The sequence below is a fragment of the Eumetopias jubatus genome, unplaced genomic scaffold, assembly GCF_037043125.1.
Source record: "Eumetopias jubatus isolate StellerSeaLion01/CBP00866 unplaced genomic scaffold, mEumJub1_p1.0 scaffold_14, whole genome shotgun sequence".
Classification (NCBI taxonomy): Eukaryota; Metazoa; Chordata; class Mammalia; order Carnivora; family Otariidae; genus Eumetopias; species Eumetopias jubatus.
The window spans coordinates 93,649,208-93,675,036 of record NW_028274820.1 but is presented as its reverse complement, the minus strand read 5'-3'; the positions used below and the strand labels follow the sequence as shown (position 1 = coordinate 93,675,036).

The 25,829-nt window shown below is 42.9% G+C and overlaps 1 protein-coding gene across 2 annotated transcripts in view; it reads left to right on the top strand.

Annotated features, from left to right (window-relative positions):
- The first annotated feature begins 757 nt into the window (after positions 1-757).
- ZC3HAV1 (zinc finger CCCH-type containing, antiviral 1) overlaps positions 758-25,829 on the top strand; it is a 56,641-nt gene continuing 31,569 nt past the window's right edge. The window contains exons 1-4 of one of the 2 annotated variants that reach the window (XM_028106394.2): positions 758-943; positions 1,109-1,450; positions 19,735-19,870; positions 21,993-22,245. In XM_028106394.2, coding sequence (XP_027962195.1) covers positions 1,143-1,450; positions 19,735-19,870; positions 21,993-22,245 — 697 coding nt within the window. In that variant the 5' untranslated portion in view covers positions 758-943; positions 1,109-1,142. Of the gene's footprint in view, positions 1,451-19,734; positions 19,871-21,992; positions 22,246-25,829 lie in introns of both variants that reach the window. The other variant, XM_088018461.1, reaches the window with a different exon arrangement.

Below are 25,829 nucleotides of genomic sequence, written 5' to 3'. Positions count from 1 at the left end.
TTAATAGTAGCTGAATCTTCAGGAGGCTCTGCTTTGAGATTAAGAGAATTTCAGATAAAATTTCTTTATGCAACTTGTGTAGCTCAAATGTTTTCACTTTAAAATAATCTTTATACCGACCCTGGGAGTCCAAGAGGGTCTCCACAAGGGATAAGGCCTTGTCCAAATATCTAAAGAGAGGAACCTACCTGAGATCTTGGCATACGTGTAAGCATGCCTGTGACCATTTGCTATTGGGAATTAAGTGGTACCTGCGGCACCCCTGTTACCGATCGAAGGCAGGCAAGAAAGTGTCAAGAAGCGTTTCTTCTAAAAGCTCTTAAAAAGGAAAAAAAAGAGAGAGAGAGAGAGAGAGAGAGAGAGCGAGCGCAATCATCGCTGTTCTTTAAGAGGGCATGGTGCTGGGGGAGAAAGTGCACATCGGTCCTGGCCGGGCGGACCACGATCTGGGGCGTGGGGGCCAGATATGGGGAATCTTGGGTAGCATCCAGGTTCCACCTTGATGGCTCTGTTTGCTCAAGTTATTTCCTCAAGTACAGACTGAGGATAATAGTATCTAAGCCTTGGAGTCGTTGAGAAGATTCGCTTACAGCAGAGGTAGGGCGCCCAGCTCCGCGCGAGCGCTCGCTAGGGTCGGTGCTTTCCCGGAATGGGTGGGGTGGAGAACAGAAACCTCCTCAAGGGGGCTCCCAAGACTCGCGTCATTCGCTGCTTGGGCTGGCTTATAAAAGCTCCACCAGAGCCCCAGATCAGTTTTAGTTTCTCTTCTTTCGGAAGAAGCCTCGCGGTGCCCAGCTGGGGAACGTCACCCTCGCGGAGCGCAGAAGCAAGCGAGGGGTCGGGTGGTTGCGGCGGTGGCCCGCAGAACTGCGCGCGCCGTTCGCTTTCTTTCCATTCGGCTGCCGTCGCGGTTGGCTTGCAGTCTGACACCGGGATCGGGCTGGTGAGTTCTGGCCTCTCGACCCAGGGCCGAGCGGGAAAGCGAAACCGCTGGGTTCAGCTAACGGCGGCGAGGAGCGCGCGCTCGCTGGCCCGGGGCGCGCCTGGCGGAGCACCGCCCGCGCCCGCCCCCGGACTCCTCTATAAGTTTCGATTCTCCCCGGAGCAGAGTCCCGCGCCGCGGCCGGCGAGCGCAGCGCGCCATGGCGGACCCGGAGGTGTGCTGCTTCATCACCAAAATCCTGTGCGCCCACGGGGGCCGCATGGCCCTGGACGCGCTGCTCAAAGAGATAAGGCTCTCCGAGGGGCAGCTCCGCGAGGTGCTGGAGGAGGCTGGGCCCGACCGCTTCGTGGTGTTGGAGACCGGCGACAAGGAAGGGGTCACCCGGTCCGTGGTGGCCACCACCCGAGCCCGGGTCTGCCGTCGCAAGTTCTGCCAGAGACCCTGCGAAGACCTGCACCTCTGCAAGCTCAACCTGCTGGGTCGGTGCAACTATTCGCAGTCGGAGCGGTGAGTGCACGGCGAGGGGAGGGGTGGCGGCTTCCCAGGGCCCCGGTCTACGAGCGGTGTCAGGACTGCTGTCCCGCGAGGGGGGCGCCCTCGTGGGGACCTCGTCCCTCCAGTCTCGCGCCTCTCTGCTTCCCCTGCTCCGCCCGCGCTTCTGCTCTTGGCTGTTATTTCCGTCCAGCGCCTCCAGACCCGTCCTCGAATTTGGCTAACTCCATATCGCCCCGGGGAAGACCGTGCTTAACTCCCCACCCCCAGAGGAATGCAGCACTTTTGGGTCAGCCTGGGTCTAGAGCACTTAGAGGCAGCTTTGGGAACGAAGGAAAATGCCTCCACTGTGTGGAATCTTGAGTCCTTCTCGCTCTGCTACCGTCGTCCCAAGGCGCGTTGCGCCCTCCGCACCTGGATTATCTGTACCGCAGCGAGCTGGCCCTGCGCTTGGCCCTCCACTCCTAGCCGCCCCCGTGCCCCTCCTTATCACTTTTCTGATCTCTGAAGCTAGTCCGCACCCCTGACCAGAATGATCCTCTTCAGGGTTGCCGATGAAGTAGTGTCCACTCCCAGCGCTCCTGCCCCAAGGTCTCCGCGGTGGCCCGAGCGGGTGACTGCCCGCTCTTGGGACCACTTTGAAAGAGTGCGCCGTATGTCTCAGGCAGCCGCTTCTGGGTTTCCACTTGTTCATTTTCTGCCTCCTAAATATAGTGTGCCCCGAGGTTTGGGTTAAGCCTTTTGACCTGTCTTCCCAGTCTCTCCCGAAGAGAGCTTACTCCCTTGGGTTCAGCTGTCACATCTACAAAGATGGCTTCCATGTGTCTATCGGCTGCCTCCGCCTTCCTGCTACATCTGGGTTCTTCCTCTTCCACTGTCGGAGCAACATCTATACCTGAATATGCTGCCCGTCAATCACACTCATCTTCTTTCCTCTAGGTCAGGGTCTCTGGCACTGGCCCAAGCCCTTCTTCACCCTTCACAATACTTTCATCACCAAGCCTTTTTCTTGAGGGCTCCTACCCACTTCCTGCTGGGTTCCCCCATCCCATCGCACTTCTGATTGAGTGCTTGTTCAATTAGGGAATGATTCTCTCTGACCATAGTCTTTCTCCCCGTCTTTTCTGTCCCTGTGCACTTTTGCTCAATTATTTTTCTTGATATACTACTTTTCACACTTGGCCCCTCCTTAAAAACTTTAAGTTGGTGTCCAAAATGGTGGCCATCAATCTTTTGATCTTGTGCTTGTTAGCAAAAAGCTTTGGATTACTCACCCCCAGTATATGTGTAGTAAAGCGTACAAAAGACCGGTGTTTTAAATGGATGAAGTAGAGGAGATAATATTTAAGACATTTTTTAAAGGACAAAATGGTAGAATTTTTAAAAAGTGCTGAATGTGCTCCATTATTTAAAAAAATATTTATTGAATATGTTGTGAGGCACCAATTTGAAAGTCTAAGTTTTGGTAAATTACGAATGAGTATAGAGGGAATCCTCTAAGTCGCAGCAACCCAGGAAATCTGGGAGGAGGAAAGGAGGGCAGGGGGTGGAGGAGAAAAAGGGAAGGAATATTTTAGTACTATATTGACTAACAAGAGAGTTGGAAGGATTTATCTTTTTTTTTTTTTGGTGCTTTTCTGTTGTTATTAAAAATTCTTCAACTGGTGTTGGCTTTTAGTTTTAAATACATGTATCTGTTATATTTTAATTTTTTACTCTAGATATTTTCAAAATATACTAAAGTAGAGAAAAGAGAATGATGAACTGCTATGTACCCATCATTTCAATTTAACAGTTTTCAAAATATGGCCAGTCTTGTTTCATTTATTTCCCTCTCCCCATCCCCTGTCCCCAACTCCTAACGTGTTATCTTAAACCAAGTCCCAGAGATTATGTGTTCCATAAATTCTTTAGTATCTCTAAAGGGTAAGGACGCAGTACAACAATCACAATTTTTTACAATTAGAATTTTAATATAATCCTAATATACGGTTGGCATTCAAATTTCCTTGATTGTCTCATAATAGGACTTGCATTTTCAGGAAGAAACCTGCAGAGACATAATCCATAATTGTTTAAATATGTTACATATCCAATATATTTAGAAACTTTCAATTTCTTATATGCAATATGTTTAGACACTTTAGTTTTAGTTTTTGTTTTTTTAGAAACGATTTTTTTTGTTTTATGAATATTATTATGGTATTTTTGTGTGTGTGGTTTGAAACATGAGAACCATTTTAAACTCCTAAATTGGGTTATTAACCAGCACTTTTATGTATTTTAAAAAGGGGAGAAATAATACAGGGATAATTTGGTCTATTCAAATTTGGATGAATCCTCTGGGGAATTCATTAAAGTCTTTTTTTTTCTTTTAGTGAAGTGATAAATTCTTACTTCTTACATTTATTGGTCTTGTATTTTTTCTTTCCTTTTTCATCACTTTTGAATTGGAGAATTACAAATTTTTAATCCATTAAAGTGTATTGTGTCCTCAAATAGGGCCCTTGGGAGAATTTTTTTTTGACTCAAAACCTAGAAAATATGTTTTTTCCTCAAGTATGTTTTAAAAATATTCCCTACTTCTTAGAAATGTATAAAATCTTCTAAAACTTGACATGCAGGAGTCTAAGGACTTTCTTTGTGGATTACAGGTTAATGGAATCTGTTGACCAATTGATTGATACTCATATCAATTGCCTGAGGACAATTTGCATTTTGCTGGACTTACAAAATTTCCTTTATATTGCTTTATATAAAAATTCCTTTATATTCATAAATAGGACTTCTCTCTATCCTGCAGTTCTGGTCTTTCTTACGTTGCTTTCATTAAAAAAAATTTTTTTAAAGGTTTTATTTACTCATTTGACAGAGAGAGAGAGCACAAGCAAGGGGAGTGGCAGGGAGAAGCAGGCTCCCTGCTCAGCAGGGAGCCCAATGCAGTGGGGGGGGGGTGGGGGGGATTGGGGGGGTGGGGGGGTGGAGCTTGATTCCAGGATCCTGGGATCATGACCTGAGCCACCCAGGTGCCCCTCTTACATTGCTTTTAGCTATACGTTTGTCAACAGTGCTTGCTTCAGTGTTGGGTATTGGCTTGTTTTGGTACATCAGTTTGGATGTTTCAGTTTGCTTTGCCGAAACGTATGCCCACACATGGAGTTCTAATCCCAGTTCTGATGCAAACAATGACTACCATTTAGTGAACAAATAACTATGTATCAAGCACTATGGTAAGAACTTTAGAGATGGTATCCAAGATAATCTTTACCGTGGCTCCTGAGGTAGATATTATAAATCCCATCTTAATATAAAGCAGCTCAGACCCAGAGCTGTTTAGAACTGTACCCACCACAGAGCAGATAGCTGGCAGAGTTGTTGAACCCAGATCCATCTGCACGATTTCTTAACTAGCTGCCTGTGTGGTGAAGTAGCTGTGTGAAGGTAGGACCTTTCATTAATTCAAGTTGAGTGGGGTTTTTTTGTCTTTTGCTGTGTGTGTGTGTGTGTGTGTGTGTGTGTGTGTGTGTGTGTGTGTGTGTTTGCAAGCATGACTGTTTAACTGTGTGAAGCTGGCTGTCTAGTGTTTTCAACTAGTTGCGGTTTTTGCCAATGTGGGTGTTTCCTAGGGGCTCTTTCCTGTTTGTATGCCTTTCCTGTTTGGTTAATTGTAACTTTAGGTGGGGTGGGTAGATGGGGGAGAGGTTTAATTGACTATTTAATAAATTGGGGGGGAAAGTCCAAATTGCAAAGAATAATATTCTTTTTTCTAAAAAAATATTTTATTTAGGGCGCCTGGGTGGCTCAGTTGGTTGAGTGACTGCCTTCGGCTCAGGTCATGATCCTGGAGTCCCTGGATCGAGTCCCTCATCGGGCTCCCTGCTCGGTGGGGAGTCTGCTTCTCCCTCTGACCCTCCCCCCATCTCATGTGCTTTCTCTCTGATTCTCTCTCTCTCTCAAATAAATAAATAAAATCTTCAAAAAAATACTTTATTTATTTGACAAAGAGATAGAGCCAGCGAGCACAAGTGGGGGGAATGGCAGAGGGAGACGGAGAAGAAGTCTCCCTGCTGAGGTGGGAGCCAGATGTGGGGCTCGATCCCAGGACCCTGAGACCATGAGCTGAGCCAAAGGCAGACACTTAACTGACTGAGCCACCCAGGTGCCCCACAGGGAATAATTTAAAAAGCATCAGAGTATTTATATGTATTCTGAATATGTAATATAACAAAAGTTATATAAAAGAAAATACAAGATAAATAAGCTTACAACTCACCTCCCAGAATAAAGAAATATTTATGCCTTTCATTTTTGCTTATCTTTTAAAATAAAATAAAAACCCTAACAGGCTGAAAATTATTTTCTATTTCCTAGTCTCGTTCCCTTCTCTCCCCAGGAGCAACCTCTATCAGGATTGTGGTGTGTGTTCTGCCCTTCCATGATTCTGTAATTTCCTCACATACATGTTTGGATCCATGTACAAAATGTAGTTTTGTTTTATATATTTGAGAATTTTTATTCAATGTTATGTTTTGGGGATCTATTCCTGTTGATACATAAGGACCTAATTTATTCATCTTAACAGCTATATAGTATTTCATCCTGTGTTTTATGGCACAGTTCAGTACCCGTTGCTCCAGGAATGGTCATTTGGGATATTTCCAGGTTTTTGCTATAGTAAACCATGCTGCCAAGAATATGCATGTCTGTTGATGCTTCTCCAGAGTAGATAGATCATTAGGAAATGGAATTGCTGGGCTGAATGGTTGCACAGCTTCAACTTTTCCAGATTCTGAGAAGTATTTTCATGTTTGAGAGTCCCAGTTTCCCCGTCTTATGGCTGGCTGGCACTTGGTATTACCAGACTTTTTTTAATTTATGCCAATTCCAAGGGCATAAAATGATATCTTATTGTTTTCATTTTAAAAGAATTTTCTCTTTAAAGTTTTTATTATGTGATATTTAAGTCTTATAAAAATATATAAAGCATCCAATGAGTTATCTGTGTACTCATGAATCAGCTTCAGAAATACAATATTACTCATTTAACCCTCCCCCCAAATTCTCTCTCTTTTTTTAAAGTAGGCTCCATGCCCAGCGTGGAGCCCACCATGGGGCTTGAACTCACCACGCTGATATCAAGGGTCGAACGCCTAACCGACTAAGCCACCCAGGCGCCCCTGAATTCCCTTTCTTGATCATCTCCCCCATCTTAAAGGTGATAGAGATAAATACTGTTCTTTTTTTCTCTTAAGCTTTAATAAGATGTCATTGACTAAGAAACATTGTATATACTTAAGGTATACAATGTGATATTTTGTTTTTCTTTTTTTTAAGTAATCTGTACCCCCAAAGTGGGGCTCAAACTCCAGATCTTGAGATCAAGAGCCTCATGCTCCAGGACTGAGCCAGCCTGGCACCCCTGTGATATTTTGATATATGTATACACTGTGAAATAATTTCCTCAGTCAAGCTAATTAACCTATCTCCTCATCTATTTGCTCCTTTTTTTTTTTGATGGTGGAAACACTTATGATCAACTTTCTTAGCAAATTTCAAGTATACATTATTATCATCTATAGCCACCATGATGTCCCTTAGATCTCCAGAATTTATTCATCTTATAACTGAAAATTTGCATCCTTTGACCAATATCCTGTATTACTCCCACCTCCCACTCTAGTCCCTGGCAGCCACCATTCTACTTTCTGTGAACTTGACTTTTTAGATTCCACATACAAGAGAGATCATACAATATTTGTCTATCTGGCTTATGTCACTTAGTATGTCTTTTAGCTTTATCCATGTTGTTGCAAATGGCAGGATTTCTTTCTTTTTATGGCTGAATTATACATATTCCTTTTTTCTTTAATATTTTATTTATTTATTTGTCAGAGAGAGGGAACACAAGCAGGGGGAGTGGGCAGAGGGAGAAGCAGGCTCCCTGCTGAGCAAGGAGCCTGATGGGGGGCTCGATCCCAGGATCCTGGGATCACGACCTGAGCTGAAGGCAGACACTTAACCGACTGAGCCACCCAGGAGCCCCTAAATAAATAAAATCTTAAAAAAAAAAGAACTAAGGATGAACACTTTATTATCTTTATTATCTACGTCTGTGTCTGTATCCCACATTTTCTTTATCCATTCATTTATTGGTGGACGTTTAGGTTGTTTCCATGTCTTGGCTGTTGTGAATAATGCTGCATTGAACATGGGAGTGCAGATACCTCTTTGAGAAAATGATGTCATTTCTTTTGGATATATATCTAGAAGTGGGATTGCTGATTATACGGTAGTTCTATTTTTAATTTTTTGAGGAATCTCTACCGTTTTCCATAGTGGTGTACCAATTTACAATCCTACTGATGCTACTCTGCATTTGGTTTTTGTTTTTCCCATACGTTTATTATTTTTTTTACTATATGCATGTATTTCTAAGCAATATTTAGTATCGTTTTGCCTGTTCTCACACCTATAAATGATATCGATACTAGGTGTGCAAATACTTGATTTATTTGCTTTTGTGTGCACAGCATGATGATTCTGACACTCACTTGTTTGTGTTTCTGTACCATCTTGAGACCTGGACAAGTTGGACTTCTGCCCTGGGCCCTCTGCTTTACAGTCCTAGTTCTGGCCGCATTTTTTATTTATTTATTTATTTATTTATTTATTTATTTATTTATTATTAAGATTTTATTTATTTGATGGAGAGCCAGAGAGCACAAGCAGGGTGAGTGGCAGGCAGAGGGAATGGGAGAAGCAGGCTCCCCACTGAGCAGGGATCCTGATGATGATGATGATGATGATGATGACGATGATGATGCGGGACTCAGTCCCAGGACCCTGGGATCATGACTTGAGCTGAAGGCAGACGCTTCACCGACTGAGCCACCCAGGAGCCCCTCTGGCCGTCTTTTGGTTAATATCCCTACTCATTCTTTGAGGAGTCCATGGGGCCAAGGAATCATGCCCATCTAGCACCTGCAATGCCCACTTTCGTTCTAGACCGTGTTCTGGGTTCCAGGGACCCTGGAATTCTCAGGCCCACTTGCAGGCCTGGATGGGCTTCTTCCCCAGGTCTTCCTGCATGTGGCTGGCAAGATCATTGCCTGTGATGATGGCTGTAGCAGTGTGGGACACAGCCTGGGGTGGGAAGGGAGAAGGGGTGGGTCAGAGTTGGAAGCCAGGGCCGACTTGCTTCATTCTCACGTGTTTTATCAGAGAACTCGGAGGAGTCTGAGAAGAATTCACACGTGGATTTCCTGGTCATTTTGCAAGTATGTTTGTCAAGATAGGAAGACAGAACACATGTTTTTTTCTTAAGATTTTATTTTATTTATTTGATGGAGAGAGCACAAGCAGGGGGAGCAGCAGGCGGAGGGAGAAGCAGGCTCCCCACTGAGCAAGAAGTCCGATGCAGGGCTCGATCCCAGGACCCCAGGATCATGACCTGAGCCAAAGGCAGACACTTAACTGACTGAGCCACCCAGGCGTCCCAAGATGGAAAGACAGAACATATTTTATTGAACCATTTCATAGCTTGATTTTGTACTTTTAAATGTTTAGGTGCTTGGTGCATGGACTTCCATTTTATCTTGCCCTGAGTCCCACACTTTTTAGGAGAGGGACTGCTTTAGTTCTTTCAAATGTATAGCTTTCTTTTGTATGAATGTGTACAATTTATATATTAATTTTTCTTATAAAAATTTAGAGTGTTTTTAATTTTTTGGTATTAGAAACCATAATGTATTGAATATTATGGTATATCTCTCCTTGTGTACACGTGCAAGACTAGGTATCTACTAGTAGATTTATCTTTAGGTTTTTAATACCAAATTGTTTTCCAAGCGTGTATACCAGGTTTTACTCCCATCGGAAGAATACGAGCATTCACTTGCTTCATATCCTCGCCATTTGACAACATCGGCCTTTTTTGGGGGGCAGGGGTGCAGGTGAGGATGGGTGGGAAGAGGTACAATAGCTTTATTGCTTTGCTGGGCAAAGGAGGCTGCAGCAAACAGCTGCAAGCCCACCCGGAGGGGACATCATCAGCCCTTTAAAATTTGTGCCAACACAAGCAATGCAAAATCATACCTCACTGTGGTTTTAATTCTTTATATATTTCTGGATCTCTAGCCATTTTAAGACCTAATGCTCATATTTTTAAGTTTGTCTTACTTGGCATCTAACTCTTAGCAGTTGCCTCTTATTTCCATTTTTGCCTTTTTTTGTCGTCACTGCTCTATTTATTTTTGCTTGGGATGATCTTTATTTTATTTTATTTTTTTACCATTTGCAAGTGCAAAGTTCACACTTATCTTGATGAGCACTGAGTAATGGATAGAATTGTTGCATCACTAGAACAGACACCTGAAACTAATATAACCCTGTGTATTAACTATGCTGGAATTAGAATTAAAAACAAACAAAAAAGAGGAATGACCTCCAAACTGGAAAAAAAAAAGTGTACAGTTCAATGGCAATAAGTACATTCATGATGTTGTGCAATCATTACCACTCTCTGGTTCCAGAACATTCTCCTCAGCCCAAACAGAAACCCTACACCAATCAGCAGTCATCCTGTTCTCCCCTCTGCCTTCCCCCCACTGCAACCTCTAATTTACTTGTCGTCTCCATAGATTTGCCTTATTCTGGAGGTTTCTTACACGTGGAATCATGCAGTATTTGTCCCGTTGTGTGGCTTCCTTTACTTAGCTTAATGTTTTAAAGGTTTGCTTTTTACTTTCGCATGTTACATGTCATCCGTGTGGTGTATTTGCCAAAGAGGAGTCTTCCTGGAAGTTCTTTCAGTTACTGAGTGCTCTGTCCGTGGAATCTAGCTGTTGGGTTTTCTGCGACATCAGGGCCCAGAGGGGCGTGTGCCCCGAAAGAATCATTTGGGAATTTTTATTCTCTTTTTAGATTTGCTTCATGTTTATTTTCACGTGGCCGAGTCTGACTTTCAATTCGTGCCGCTTTCTGCAGAAATTAAGCTAAGAGATATAATAACGTCGTAAGTGATCTTGTGAATCTTGATAAAATGTTGAGTAAGGGACAAAAAAGCATCTGAAGCAACAAAATATTTTCTACTTTTCACATAATAGAGAGATGGCAGAAGTGAACAGAGAAAACAAATACAGGGTTGTTTTCTTTCTGTAAAAGGGTTCTAATTTGCTTACTGCTCCTGACCATATTTACTTCCAAACAGGTATCTTTGATCTTTACCTACAGGCTACTCTGGAATTGGCAAGGCCCCAGGATGGGGGTGGAAAAGGAGTAAAAGAATCCAGGAGTACCTAGGATTTCAGGCCCAGTGAGGAGTCAGTTTAAACAAGTCGGAACAGAGGAGCTGGACAAAGGTTTTGAGGAGAGAGTGGAGCCCTGTTTCGACATCCTTTTCGTTCCTCCACACTGAGAAAGACTTTCATCCGTTTCAGACCAACTCAGAGCATCAGGTCACCTAAGGGGGTAGTTTCCAAACATTTTCATTCTTCACCCCTCTCAGAGAACATTTTAAGCATATATTCCTATTATGTGTATATTTATTTAAAAATCACGTAACTAACATATAACTCTTAATTTGGATGTTAAATGTTGACTCATTTTTTTTATCTTTTAAAAAACTCTAAAATCAACTTTCTCTGATTTACATACAGTAAAATGTACCCATTTAAGCTATTCAGGTTGAAAAGTCTTGATAAATGGATATACACCCATGTAACCATCACCATGACCAAGATATAGAAAATTTCTATTAGAAAAAGAAAAAAGAAAATTTCTATTAGTTCTAAAGGTTATCTTGTGCACCTTCTGATTTAACTAGTTGATCCTCTCTACTTCTCCGACTCTTATAGCCCAGGCAATAATTTTTTACTTTTTTAAGTAAAAATATGTATATAAAGAGCTGTAACAATTTTTTTCCTGTGCTCTGAGGTATCAGTTTTGGGTAGCCCCTGGGGTATAGTAGGTAGCCAGCTTTGGAGCACTACTTCTCAAACTTTGATATATATCTGAATCACTTGGGGAGAGCTTACTACGATGCAGATTTCTATGTCCCATATCAGAGATTCCGGTTTGGGGGGAGTGGATTGGGCCTGGGGATCTGCATTTTCACCCTCGCCCTACACATTCTTTTGCAAGGGTGTGCTTCCTGGCAGATTGCAAAAGCAGGGTTTTATGTGGCTTCAAACTTTGAGTGCATAAAAGAGAAATGGGATGGATTCTTTAGTGCAGAGTGAACAGAAGTTGAAAAAAAGTATTGCTTTCTCCAAGGTTAGGGTGACCTGTTACTTTTCTATGATAGAACCACAAGACATACAGGAAACATGGGGCATTCTTGCCACTCCATCAACAAATATTTATCGAGCATATGCTTTCGATGGCAAACAGGCTGTTCTAGAGGCTTCTGCCCCTTTCTTTCCCACTAAAGTAATCTTCAAACCACCATTAAACAGTTTATTAATCTTTCTCTCTAGTTTATATGAATCTTCCTCTTCACTTCCAGAGGGATTGATGTTGGGGAGTATGGCAGGGGCAGAAGGGAAGGAGGATCTTGGGGGCTCCCTTTTTCTAATTGTCAAGATTCTGGCAAAACCACCACCACCCCTGAATGCTTTACTCTTCACTTCTTATGCTTTTTCTCAGTCCTGATGTGGACTTGGGGTGACCGTTCCCAAACTTTGCTCCCCATTGGAATCACTTGAGGAGTCTTTAAAAGAATCCTGAAGCCCGGCTCCTCCCCCTACAGATTCTGTTTTAATGGATCTGGCGTATGGCTTGGGCACCGAGATTTTTTTAGAAGTCCCTAGGTGATTCTAACGGGCAACACTAACTGGGAGCGCTGGAGACGGGAGGCATTGTCTGCAGTAACAAAGAGACGATTTCTGGGTGCCCCACTCTTGGTACAATAGACTACACACAGGTCCTTGGAGCCCCCACCCCTCCCATCCTCCACAGGACTGTTCCTCTCCTATTGCCCTCTGCTGCCCAGAGTCTTGCAGTCAACTGGGCGCATTCCGTCCCCAGGGCCACGGCCTGTAGCAGGTGCGCCTGGAGCTTGCCCTGTGGCCTCAGTTGGCTGGCCTGCTCTTCTTTGCACCTTGTAGGTTCCAGGTAGTACAGTTGTGGTTCGAACCAGCTCCTTTCTTCAGCTCCTCTTTCCGCAGATGGTTCCTTGTCCTGCTCTCGTGCTCTCTATTGGCCCACTCTGATTTTTCCCATCCTATCACAGCTCCCAGATTCGCCGAGCCACCCCTACCTCTAGTAGCCTGGCAGTTTAACCTTGAACATCAGCAATACAAACATAGGGAATGGGAGTCTCATGGCTTTGAAATAATACTTCATTACGGTTGTTTTTTGATCAGTGACATTTTCCTCTTTAGACCAGCGTTCTCTAGATTTTATCTTTCACATGTCCTGGTTCCTTTTTCACCTGGTTTATAGTGTAGTGAGCTATTTCCTGTTTTCTGTACAAATCAACTCTGTTTTTTATCAATCCCTGCCCACAAGGTGTTGGGGAGCAGAAGGGGTGAGTAGAGAAGGGGAGGGGTATTTTGAGACAAATTACTGTCAAAAAAACAAAACTCTCACTCAGGTTGTTATCTTTTCCCCGTGGGTCTGGTTGTGGAGCCCGGAGCTGGCTCTGCGTTTACCAGCTTGGGAAGCACAAGAGCTCCGAGGTGACCCATCTAGTTCAGGAACCTAGCTTAGACTCTGATCTGACGAGCCCAACTAGCAATTCTCAGCTCCAGCTGCACGGTAGAATCACCTGCCACCCCCTGTCAAATTAAATCAGTCTCCGAGGGTTAGGCTTAGGTATTTCTAAACACTCCGCAGTTGATTATTGTGTGTAGCCAGGGATGAGAGCCACTCTATTGCCCAGACCTCATCTGAGGTGCGGGGGAGGATTTATTGCCAGGGTTAAAATAACATTTTGTTCTGTGGCTGGAAGAGAAAAGTGAAAAGGTCATTTGTTTTTAGGCTTTGGCCAGAGATTCCCAAAACTGAGACAATTATGTTCTTTCAAGGCCATCTTTGCTCTTTTTTTTTAAAAAAAATTATCGTCTCCTTTCCTAGCTCACACTGTTTGAAGTTTATCTGCTCCAAGTGCAGGCAGAATTCTGCAAACACTTGCTTTCCCCTGGGCGGTTCATAATGGTTTGTAGGAGAGCTCTTCTCTGGGCTGGTAGGTGGGGAGTCCCTGTGGCTGTGCGCCCGCCTTCTGCCGGTCCCATTGTCCTTCGTTGGAGAAGACAGCTTGAGTCTCCATCCTCCCAAGTGGAGTCCTGGTCCCGGCCGACAACAGCATCACCTGGGCCCTTGTTAGAAATGCAAATCCTCAGTCCCCACCTCAGACCTACTGATCAGAAACTCTGGGGGTGGAGCCCAGCAGTCTGTGTTCTAGCAAACCTTCTAGACGATTCTGACGCATGCCTAGACCTTGAGACCCAACCAGTAGGTCTGGGAGGGGACTGAGAATTTGCATTTCTGACATCCTCCCAGGGATGCTAGTCTGGGGAACCTCACTTTGAGAAACTGATTTAGGAAACCCGAAGAAGCCATGGCAGACTTTTCCCGCTGTTTCCAGGCTGAAGCCTCCTGGTGGATATTAGGGACCTGGAGCTGGGGCAGAGTGATCAGCAGAATGTGGGAAGGAAGCTTCTGCCACCTTAAACCTAAAATATGACTTCCGTCAAGTGCTAACAGTGACTGGTTCTGCTGAACTTGTCTGCCCAATGCCAGTCCTAAGAAGTAGTTTCTGTCATTTGCTGTGTGCCTGCCCCCACCTTGACCAGAGTCACGTAGATTTGCTCTCCTTGTACTCTGCTCTCCATTTTCCGTTGAGTGCTGGGGAACAGTTCTTTAATCCAGAAGGGCTTTTTTTTTCTTCTCCCTGCCCCAGCCTTTTGGTTTGGAAAAATTTTGATCTGCTTTTGTTTTTCCAGATTAGGTTTCGTTTTTTGTTTTCTTTTGGTTTTGTTTTCTTTGAGATTGGGGTTCATTTATCAGATCTTCCTCTTATTTGAGTTACCTTGGATTTCTCCATTTTATTTTTTTGATATCTCATTTTATCAGCCTCAGTTTACCAAAGTAAAAAATAAACTGCTTCCTCATAGGCATACCATGTTACTTATTAAATAACAGATGCAGAGTTCCTGTCACTTAGTAAACATGTAATAAACCTGGGTTTTTGTCCTCCGGGGCTTACTCCCAAAGAGGTGAGCACAAACTGCCCCACCCTTGTGGCTGACCAGTATGCTGAAATTAGGGTAAAGCAAAATCCTCTGAGAAGTGGGGAGCAGTCTAGGGAATGTGGGAAAATGGAATAGGGCCTCCCAGGGAGGAGGCTGCCAGTCAGAGACCAAGGCTAGACGTAGATGTTGCAGACTGAAGCTGGGTGCAGGGTGAGTGTCCCGGATCTAGAGGAATGAGCAGTTTGCCTGAGGGTGAATGTGAGAAATGACAAGTGAAACTGAGCCTTCAGACAGGCTGCCGCAAGGACCCAGCCAGTGCAGTGCCAGGCATGAGTGTCTTGGGTGAGCATGGAAAAGCCTAGAGACTCAGGGTTCCAGACAGAACCATTAGGCTGCCTGGTGGCCTCTAGTTATTTAAAGGAAATGTTGACTTCAGAGACCTTGGAAGTGCCCTACTCCTCCTCAGCCAGGACAGGTAGGACCATTGCTGCATCTAGCTGTGACCTGGAGAGTGGCTGGGTCCTCTTCTATGATCCTAATTTCGCCATAAGAGAGGGGCCATAGTCATGGCACCGGGGGCGGGATGTCTGCATTGAAGGCTGAAGAGAAAGCAAAGATTACTAAATTCCTTTCCAGTAACAGTTGTCAGGTATCTCTGAGACAGAAGGTCATTTTCAGCTCCATAGCAAGGGGATCATTTGTTTTAATTTAAATTCAATTAATTAACATATAGTATATTATTAGTTTCAGAGGTAGAGTTCAGTGGGGGGATCATTAATGGCACTGGCCGGTGGAGTGAGGGGCCTTATAGAGTCTCCCATTCATCTGGGGATGGAGGGGTTTTCTGCCTGGGCTGGAGGCTGAGGACAGCCCCCCCCCACCCAACGACTGTAGATTTTCTCCAGATTCCCCCTTCCCTTGGGGGGTGGGAGGAGTGATCAGGTGGAGTCTTAGCCCAGCTGCTGAGGGCCTTGGGTAGTGGGGATTGCTGGGAGCAGCCATATCTGAAACCACAGAACCCCGAAGCAAGCTGAGAGAGCTGAAATCAGCTTTATCAAAGAGTGCCAGAGACACAGACGCCCGCCTGGGGAAATGGCTAGGGTAGAGGCTGTTCCCAGAGCCTGATCAGCTGCCCTCGACTTCTCTATGAAGCAAAGTGCATGGGAGGGCTGGTTGGGTTTTAAGGGCTCAGATGGTAGCACACACAGTCATTGATTCTGTGTTTGTTTGTTTGTTTGTTTGTTTTTACGGAGGTTTCACAGCTAGATCTGAAGGCAATTCCAGAAGGTTTCAGAAATGCCTTACACATAGACAGCAGCATTTGAATAGTGACTTTTTTTTTTTTTTTTTTTAGTAATCTCTACACTCAACATGGGGCTCAAACTTATGACCCTGAGATCAAGATTCACGTGCTCTACTGACTGAGCCAGCCAGGCGCCCCAGAATAAGTGACTTCTATTTATTTATTTGTTTGTTTGTTTATTTAAAGATTTTTATTTATTTATTTGACGGAGAGACAGACAGTGAGAGAGGGAACACAAGCAGGGGGAGTGGCAGAGGGAGAAGCAGGCTTCCCGCCAAACAGGGAGCCCGATGTGGGGCTCGATCCCAGGATCCTGGGATCCTGACCTGAGCCGAAGGCAGATGCTTAATGACTGAGCCACCCAGGCGCCCCGAATAAGTGACTTGTAAAGATTAATTCTTAGAGAATAACTTTTATCTAGATATTTATATTAAAAAATTATCAGCTTCGGTAAGATAATTTTGCAAAGTTGTTTGCATTTCTGCTCATTAGTGACAACTAAAACATAGTGGCAACAGATAAATGTTTAATATTTGGGAAATGGAAGAAAACTATTAAAAGAAAGATTTTAATTCTCCCTAAGAAAAATAGAACTTGAATAAATGGAGAGACAGTTTCTGTTTCAGAATCAGAAGATTAATGTAGTTAAGATGACATAATATCTGGTCTAATTTATGGAGTTAACACAAATTAGATTCTCAATATGATGTTTTTATGGAAATTGACAAAACCATAATAAAATTTCTATAGAGAAAATAATAGGTAAGCACACTAAAGAGTTTTTGGAAAAGGAGTAAGCCAATGATGTGATAAATTATTCCATTAATATTTAAAATCTGGCGCAAAGGAGATTTAAGTTGTATTAGATTTAAAGCAGAACAGTAGATTGATAAAATCCCAATAGAGATTACAACAGTTCTAAGTTAGTTACAAGATTAACACACAATAGTCCAGAATTACAGAATAATAAGAAAGGAATCCTATTTAATAGGATTATTATTGAGGGTGCCTGGATGGCTCAGTTGGTTAAGTGTCTGATTCCTTTTTTTTTTTTTGAAGATTTTATTTTTTTATTTGACAGAGGGAGGCACAGCGAGAGAGGGGACCCAGGTTGGGAGAGTGGCAGAGGGAGAAGCAGGTTTCCCGCTGAGCGGGGAGCCCGATGTGGGGCTCGATCCCAGGACCCTTGGATCATGACCTGAGCCGAAGGCAGACGCTTAACGACTGAGCCACCCAGACACCTAAGTGTCTGATTCTTGATTTCGGTTCAGGTCATGATCTTAGTGTTGTGAGATCGAGCCCCTAATGGGGCTCTGCACTGGGTACGGAACCTGCTTAAGATTCTCCCTCTCCCTCTCCCCCTCCCTCTGTCCCTTTCCTCCTCCCTCACTGTCTTAAAAAAAGAATAGGATTATTATTTAGAAGAGTTGATGTAAAGCATTTCTGTCCCTTTCTGACCTTATTTGTCATAATAAGCTCCAGATGTTTTAAAGAATTATAGTTGAAGATACCTCTTTTACAAGTGAAACAAAATGGTATATTATAGTTATCTCACTATGGTGGAGGAGTTAATTTCTCAAGTACTAAAATTATGAAAGGCAAATTGGAAGGGTCTGATCATATAAAAATTTAGCAGTGGCAACCTTAATTAAAGTTCTTGGTAAAAAGGGGGGAAATGCAAAACTATTTGAAATAAACAAGGCTGGTAATGATTGATTTTTAAAAGTATAAAGAACAGTTATAAATCTGTAGGTCAGTAACCATTCTCTACTATAGATAAACAGTTAACAAATACAAACAAATAGGAAGTAAGGAAAGTAAGGACTAAGTAAGGAAATAAAAGCATCAAGCCAACATTTGGGAATACTTCAGTCTTGTTAATAAAGAAAGTGCAAATTAAAAGCATAAGTCTATTTCATACCTACTGAAGTAGCAGAAGTGAGAAAACTTCTTGTTAGTGTGCTTGTAGGGAAATAGACACACTCACAGATTGCTGGTGTGTTTCCTGGAGAGCAGTAGATCAAAATGAAACAAGTTGCCAAGAAAATTACTGTGTCCTTTGAGGCAATAGTCCCAAGGGAATAAATCCCAGGAAAATATTATAGAAGATGGAAGGTTATTTGTACAATGGTAATTGTAGCCATGCTATTTATATAGTGAAAATCGGCCATTACCTAACCACCTGACAATTTGATGATTGTCGTACAAACTAGAAAATATTAATATCCCATCATATTAATAACTATTAAAACCATAAATCTGAGGACTTTGGCTATAATTGTAGGTAGCATATGTAAGTTAAAAAGAGGAATGAGTTTGTTATGTGGACGCTGATAACTGACAAATTACTTTTGTCTAATGAAAACAACATTGCTATCAGGGTTTCTCGAAGATCTAAATCAGTGCTTCTTGGACCTTAATGTCATTAAGTCATTTAGGGATGTTGTTGAAAGGCAGATTTTGATTCAGTATAACTGGGGTGGGGCCTGAAACTCCGAATTTCTGACAAGCTCCCAGGCGATGGTGAACTACTGGTTCTCCCACTACATTTTGAACACCGAAGACCTAGATCTCTGCCATCTGGATGGTAGCCACTAGGCCCAGGTGGCTATTCAAATTTAAATAAATTAAAATAAAGTAAAATCGAGAATTTAGATCCAAAGTCTTACTAGCTACGTTTCAAGTACTTGGTAGCCTTATTTGGAAAGCTCAGATTATAGAACAATTCCATCATCATAGAGCGTGTTCTCTTAAGACAATGTGGACCTAGGTCATCAATGTCTTAAAGTGCAGGGATTTCTATCTCTTTTTCTGTAGAGTTGTTTGAAACATACAACTAAGAGCTTGTTCCACATTTGATAAATAGGGACACCTGGGTGGCTCAGTTGGTTAAGGGTCTGCCTTCAGCTCAGGTCATGATCCCAGGGTCCTGCGATCGTGCCCTGCATTGGGCTCCCTGCTCAGTAGGGGAGTCTGCCTCTCCCTCTCCCTCTGTCCACCCTCCCGACTCATGCTCTCTCTCTCTCTCTAATAAATAAATAAAATCTTTAAAACATTTTGATAAATGGAATCTCTTTTCTCATTGACTTTTACTGTCAGTCCATACACATATTTCTTTTAAAGATTTTATTTTTAAGTAATCTCTGCAGCCGACGTGGGGCTCAAACTCGCAGCCCTGAGATCAGGTGTCACATGCTCTATGGACTGAACCAGCCAGGTGCCCCAAGTCCATAGATGTATTATCCTAATTATTATTTGTCCCTCAGTGGGCAATCATTTCCAGTAAATTAATCTTAGGTTCTTTGTCAACTTTTTCCCCTAGTAATGTATACTAGAGGAGATACTGTTTAAAGAAGTATTGTGACAATTTAAAATATAGATGTGTATGATTTGTGAAAAAAATACATCTCCTGGGTGGCTCATTCAGTTGAGCGTCCGACTTGGTTTCTGTTCAGGTCGTGATCTCGGGGTTGTGGGATCGAGCCCCCACTTCTGGCTCTGCGCTCCATGGGAAGTCTGCTTGTCCCTCTCCCTCTGCTTCTACCCCAGAGTGCGCATGTGCTCTCTCTCTCTCTCTCTCAAATAAATAAATAAATAAATAAATAAATAAACAAATCTTTGAAAAAATACATCCCCTGTACCCCCATTTAGGTGTTTCATCAATTTATATTTTTAAAGTGTGTTCTCTAAGCAGGATTAGTTACCAGAGGATGTGGGAATTGATAACTGAAAAGTTCCCTGGATGATTTGTTTCTCTTCACTTCTGTGAAGTGGAAACACTGACAATTGTTGTTTTATTCCAGGAATTTGTGCAAATATTCTCACAACGTTCTCTCAGAAGAGAACTTCAAGATCTTGAAAAACCATGAGCTCTCTGGACTGAACAAAGAGGAATTAGCAGTGCTCCTCGTCCAAAGTGACCCTTTTTTTATGCCTGAGGTAAGTTATGATTCCTTAGTTTGAGCAGCAAAGAGAGTATGATTGGCAGCGTTGTGTCATGGATGTGTTGGGAGAGGAGCACAAAAGACTCAAAGTTACCACCAGACTCTGCAGATAGCCATCAACAGCTGGCTGTTGCCAAGTGACCTAAAGATTCCAGCAATTTCCTTCCTATTTGAGGTGATCTGAAGATACAGTGGTAGGACTAGTGGATGCTGTCCATCTAGGCAGCTTCTTGGAAGGAGATGGTCTTTGGATTGAGGTTTTGGAAGATGATAGGGTATATTGGTTGAGGGGATAGGCAAAGCTGTTGCACCAAAGACACCCCAGAATATAGTGATTCAAAGAAAATATAATTTTATTTCTTGTCACTTGACAGTCTAGATCCAAGGTCATCAAACTATGGCCTAGGGGCCAAATCCGGCCTGCCACCTGGTTTTACAAATAAGGTTTTGTTGGAACCCAGCCACACTCATTCATTTGCATATTGTCCATTCCTGCTTTCTTAACATAAGAGTAAGCTGAGTAGTTTCACAGTCCTGACTCTGCCACCGACTACTTGTGTGATCTTGCACAAAGCAGGTAATCCTTCTGGGTCTCACTTCATTTGCTGTTGTGCATTCATTCGACTAACATTTAGGAGTGCCTGCAAGTGGTAGGCACTGAGTTAAATCTTGGAGGCAGCAGTGGACAAGACACACTCCTGCCCTAAAAACCTCAGAGTGCTCACACTGTCTCACTTTGCCTTGCCCTGTGAGAACATACAAGCATCAGGCACACCTGACTTCCTGGTTTATAAGTCTGTAAAATTTAAAGGTGCTTATTAAAGGTAGAAATGCTGTTATTTGTCCCGCCCCAGTCAAGGCCAGGAGCATTCTTATCTACGCATTAGAACAGTCCTAGGATTGTTAACCGAAGTATCATTTGTGAAGTTGCTAGTTGTTCTTTTTCTGGAGGACACTGGCTCTCAAACTTTAGTGAGCCTCGGAATCCCCTGGAGGGTTTGCTAAACCAGAGTGCTGAGCCCCACCTCTGGTGACTCTGACTGTAGATACGGGGCGGGGTCTGAGGTTTTGCATTTCTGATAAGTCTCCAGGTGGCGCTGATGTTGCTGTTCTGGGGACCACACTTCAAGCCCTAGATTGCAGTAAACCACGCTGATCTGGTTTGCTTAGTCTATTGAAACAACTTATAAATGTTTTGATCTTTGGGATTCTTTTATGTAATGAATCAAACATTTCGCAGCTCATTTTATATTTTGCACAACACGTTTACATATTTTATTATTTAATCTGCTCAATAACTTGGATTAGGGGGACAGAGCAAATGTTTTCCTCCTTCACAGCAAAGGAAACAGAGACAGGGGAGTAGGTAATTCAGGGGAGGTCACGTAGACGGTTCTAGGGCTGTGGCTGGGGACTTTGAAATCTGTTTCTTCCAGTCCTGCATCAGACTGTCTGGCCCCCGTGACAGTACTTGAGTAAAAAATACGTATGCCCTCTTTTCAGTAAGAACTATGCGTCTGCAGAGCTATTTACAAAGAAATAGAAAAATTACCTTCTTTAGTTGACCTTTTGAGAAGCCTTGTCACGTTCTGCCTAGCAGAGACAACAGCTGCCAAGTAAGACCCGCATGTCCTTTTTTGTTTTGAAGATTTTCTTTTTAAGTAATCTCTACACCCAGTGTGGGCCTTGAACATAATCCTGAGATCAAGAGTCACATGCTCCACCATCTGAGCCGGCCAGGTGCCCCCCACACTTCCTTTTAATTACAGAATGACTTGGTAGCCTTCCTCTTTGGGGTTCCTTTGTAATGTAGGGCTCCCTTTGGGTCCTGTTTGGTCCTACCTGTAGCTGGCCATGGCCATCTTATTTTGATTCTTCCAAAAGGTTATTAAATTCATGCCTCATTTAGTTAGTTTGCAGGCCTCTTCTACCCCCAATAAATCATCAGCTGAATACAACTCATTGTAGACTGTGGAAGACACATGTATTTTTTTTTCCTTTGGTATATCTCTCCTTACTGTCAACATTTTTGTTGACTTAGACTTTCCTTAATGACTGTGTGGCTGATGTGGGAAGGTGTATGGTGTCTGGCTATTGTTTGTTTCTCTCTTCTGCAGATATGCAAAAATTATAAGGGAGAGGGTCGAAGAGTGGTTTGTGATAAGTATCCACAGTGTGAAAGGCTCCACATCTGTGAGCACTTCACCCGAGGGAACTGTGGTTATACCAACTGCCTCAGGTCCCATAATCTGATGGACAGAAGGGTGCTGGCCATCATGAGGGAGCATGGGCTCAGCTCCAGCGTGGTTCAAAACATCCAGGACATCTGCAACAGCAAGCACAGCCCAAAGAAACACTCTGGGCACAGAGGTAACTGCTTTCAATGTTTTCTTTAACAGAAGAAACAGAAATAAACAAAATCACAAGGGAAGTGTAACTTCACCTATAATCATTCTGTCTCACCACGTGAGACTATTGTTGCTTTCAGACATTGTCTATATGTATGCATAATTTTTACTTCATTATAATCATAGTATATATGCAATTTTGCAATTTGATTTTCATGCTAAGTACTATCCAACCCCCCAATTTGTTAAAATGTTTATCATTTTTCTAAAAGCTAATCTTTTTTTTTTCCACTAGCTGTTAACATTTTATCCCAGTAACATTTTGTTGCCATTGTTTTGTCACTTTCTCTCGATCTTTGTGCACATATCAACACTGACACGCACACATATACCATTTTTTGGGGAGACCGTTTGAGGTATGCGGTCATCAGGAGCCCCCACACCTGTGTATATAAGCATGCACTTCCTTAAAACAGGGCCACTCTCTTCCATAACCACAATACAATTAATACAGGAAACCCAGCATTAATGCAAAACTCTACACAATTTAATTCACAGTCCTCAGTACTGTTTCTTTAAAAATGTATTTTATTTTTACCTTTTGTGTTCTGGTAAGAGATAACATAAAATTGATCCTTTTAACCATTTTTTAAGTGTAGTTACAACAGTTCACACTGTTGTCGGCCATCACCACCATCCATCCCCAGAACTTTTCCCATCTTCCCAAACTAAAACTCCATACCCAGTAAACAATAACCCCATTCCTTCCTGTGCCCACCCCTGGCAACTTGCCATTCTGTTTTCTGTCTCTGTGAATTTGACCTCTGCAGCATCCTCACAGAAGGGGAGTTATATAGGATTTATACTTTTGTGATGAGCTTATTTCACTTCCATAGTGTCTTCAAGGTTCATCCAACCCATGTTACAGCATGTCCTTCCTTTGGAAAAAAAAAAAGACTCTCTAAACAATATTATATATAATTTAAAAATTGCGGTAAAAATATACCTAACAAAATTTGCCATCTAGCCTTTTTTTTTTTTAAGATTTTATTTATTTATTTGACAAACAGTGACACAGCGAGAGAGGGAACACAAGCAGGGGGAGTGGGAGAGGGAGAAGCAGGCTTCCCGCTGAGCAAGGAGCCCGATGCGGGACTTGATCCCAGGACCCTGGGATCATGACCTGAGCCAAAGGCAGACGCCCAACGACTGAGCCACCCAGGTGCCCCACATCTGAGCCATTTTTGAGTGTTCATTGGCATTAAGTGCACTCACACTGTTTTGCAGCCAATCTCTAAAATTCACTTCATCCTGCAGAACTGAAACTCTATACCTATGAAATACCTCCTTCCCTCCTCCGCCCAACCCCTGGCAACCACCGTTTGACTTTCTGTTTCCACAAATATGACTACTCTAGGTGCCAAATATAGATAGAATTGTAGGTTATTTGCCTTTTGGTAACACTGGCTTATTTCGCTTTGCATAACATTCCACTATATGTGTATGCCACGTTTTGCTTATCCGTTCATTCCTGGTTGGGTACTTGAGTTGCTTCTACCTTTAGCTATTGTGAGTAATACTGCTATGAACATGGGTATACAAATATCTGCTTGAGGCCTTGCTTTCAGTTTTTTTTGGTTATGCACCTGGAAGTGGAGTTGCTGGATCACATGGTCATTCTAGGTTTAATTTTTTGAGAAACTGTCATCCCATTTTCACAGCAGCTCCGCCATTTTGTATTCCCACCATCAGTGCACAAGGGTTCCTTCTAGTTTCTCCACTTCCTCATCAATACGTGTTATTTTCGGTTTTTAGGTGAACAGCCACCCTGATGGGTGTGAAGTGATCGGGTCTATTCCTGAATCATTTTCACATTGTTTAATGATATTAACCCTTGCAATTTTTTGAGCCTTTGTGAAATGGATGTGAGAGGGGTGAATTTTATAAAGCAAATAGAATACATAATTCGAAGATTCTGTATTACATAATAAATAATTACACCTCCTTATATTTGAGAAATGCTTTATAATTAAGCAGGGATTTTTCACCAAAAATATCTCATCATTGTTCCTGACAGCAAAGCTATGAAGAAAGAGAGGTGTATTATTAGCCTTATTTAATTGATAAGGAGACGGAGGCTCAGAAATTTTATTTATTTATATTTATTTTTTAGGATTTTATTTATTTATTTTAAAGAGAGACAGCATGAGTGGGAGGGACAGCGAGAGAGAGAGAGAGAGAGAGAGAGAGAGAATCTCAAGCAGACTCTATGCTGAGCGTGGAGCCCAATGCAGGGCTTGAACCCGGGACCCTGAGATCATGACCTGAGCCAAAATCAAGAATTGGATGCTTAACTGACTATATGCCATCCAGGCGCCCCGAGGCTCAGAAATTTTAAATGACTTTTATTGCAAGCAGTCTTAAATCATTTTTATTATAAATAAATAAAAAGGATGTTTCCAAGGCCTCACAGCACTAGGTAGCAGCAGAACTAATGTGTTCTGGTCCCTCCTCTGGTGTTTTTTCTCCCACATCACAATGCTGTCTGAACAGAGGAGGGGAACCTCTCGAGGGTTGTTTTCTGGCATAGTTTCCCAATATAAATTCATTGTACGTGAGAGAGATCTTTATTTATTATCCCTTCTGGTTAATTTACTTAATTATTTTGTTGGCAGGAGAAGGATGTTTGCTTTTACTCTATTACTGCTGCTCTCTGAGTTTGGAAGAGGAAGGCTCTCTCTCTCCCCTTCTCCACACACAGTAGCACGGCTCATATGCCACACACACGTACACACAACACACGTACCACACATATATGCTTGGACCACACACTTGTACACGGCACACACACACACATGCATTCACACCATACACACATACCTCACACCACACATAACACATGCACATCTTACTGACAGACACATCGCACACGCCAACTACATCTCTCTCTTTCACATACGCACACCCCTCATGCACGTACACCACACAGACACGTCTTATACACATATACCCCTCATGTATGCACCCACACCCAGCACAATACACACCACACACACGCCTACCCCACACGCACTCACAAACACGCATGCTCACTCATTCCCTCTTCCCAGGGAGTGTGACTCATCAGATTTCTTGAGAGAGGCTAATTCTTTTTGACATTTCTCACTTAAGCTTGGGCATTTGGGGACTAGATGAAGGACTGTGGAAGAACTTCTAGTTTAAATGGAATCAGACCTTTACACTATGGTTTTATTTATTTATTTATTTATTTATTTATTTATTTATTTATGGATCCTGAATTTGCTTGGGGACCTTCATCACAATATGGGCAAAATCTAAATGACTTGAAAATCCTCCCTGACTCGCACTCCTGTGCATCTCTGTTCGCCATAGCGATGAATGTTGACTTTGAACCAGAGCATAGTGGACAAGCCCCACCTGAGAGTTTGGGGCTTGGGGGTTTCATCGGAGACCTGGGAGAGAAGTCGAGAAGAGCCAGGGTCACTCTGACTCTCATCCTTAGGCCATGGGGGTGGTGTTTCCTGCTCCTCCAGCAGAAAAGCAGATTCCTTCATCATCTTTAACACCCTTCTCAAGATTTTTACA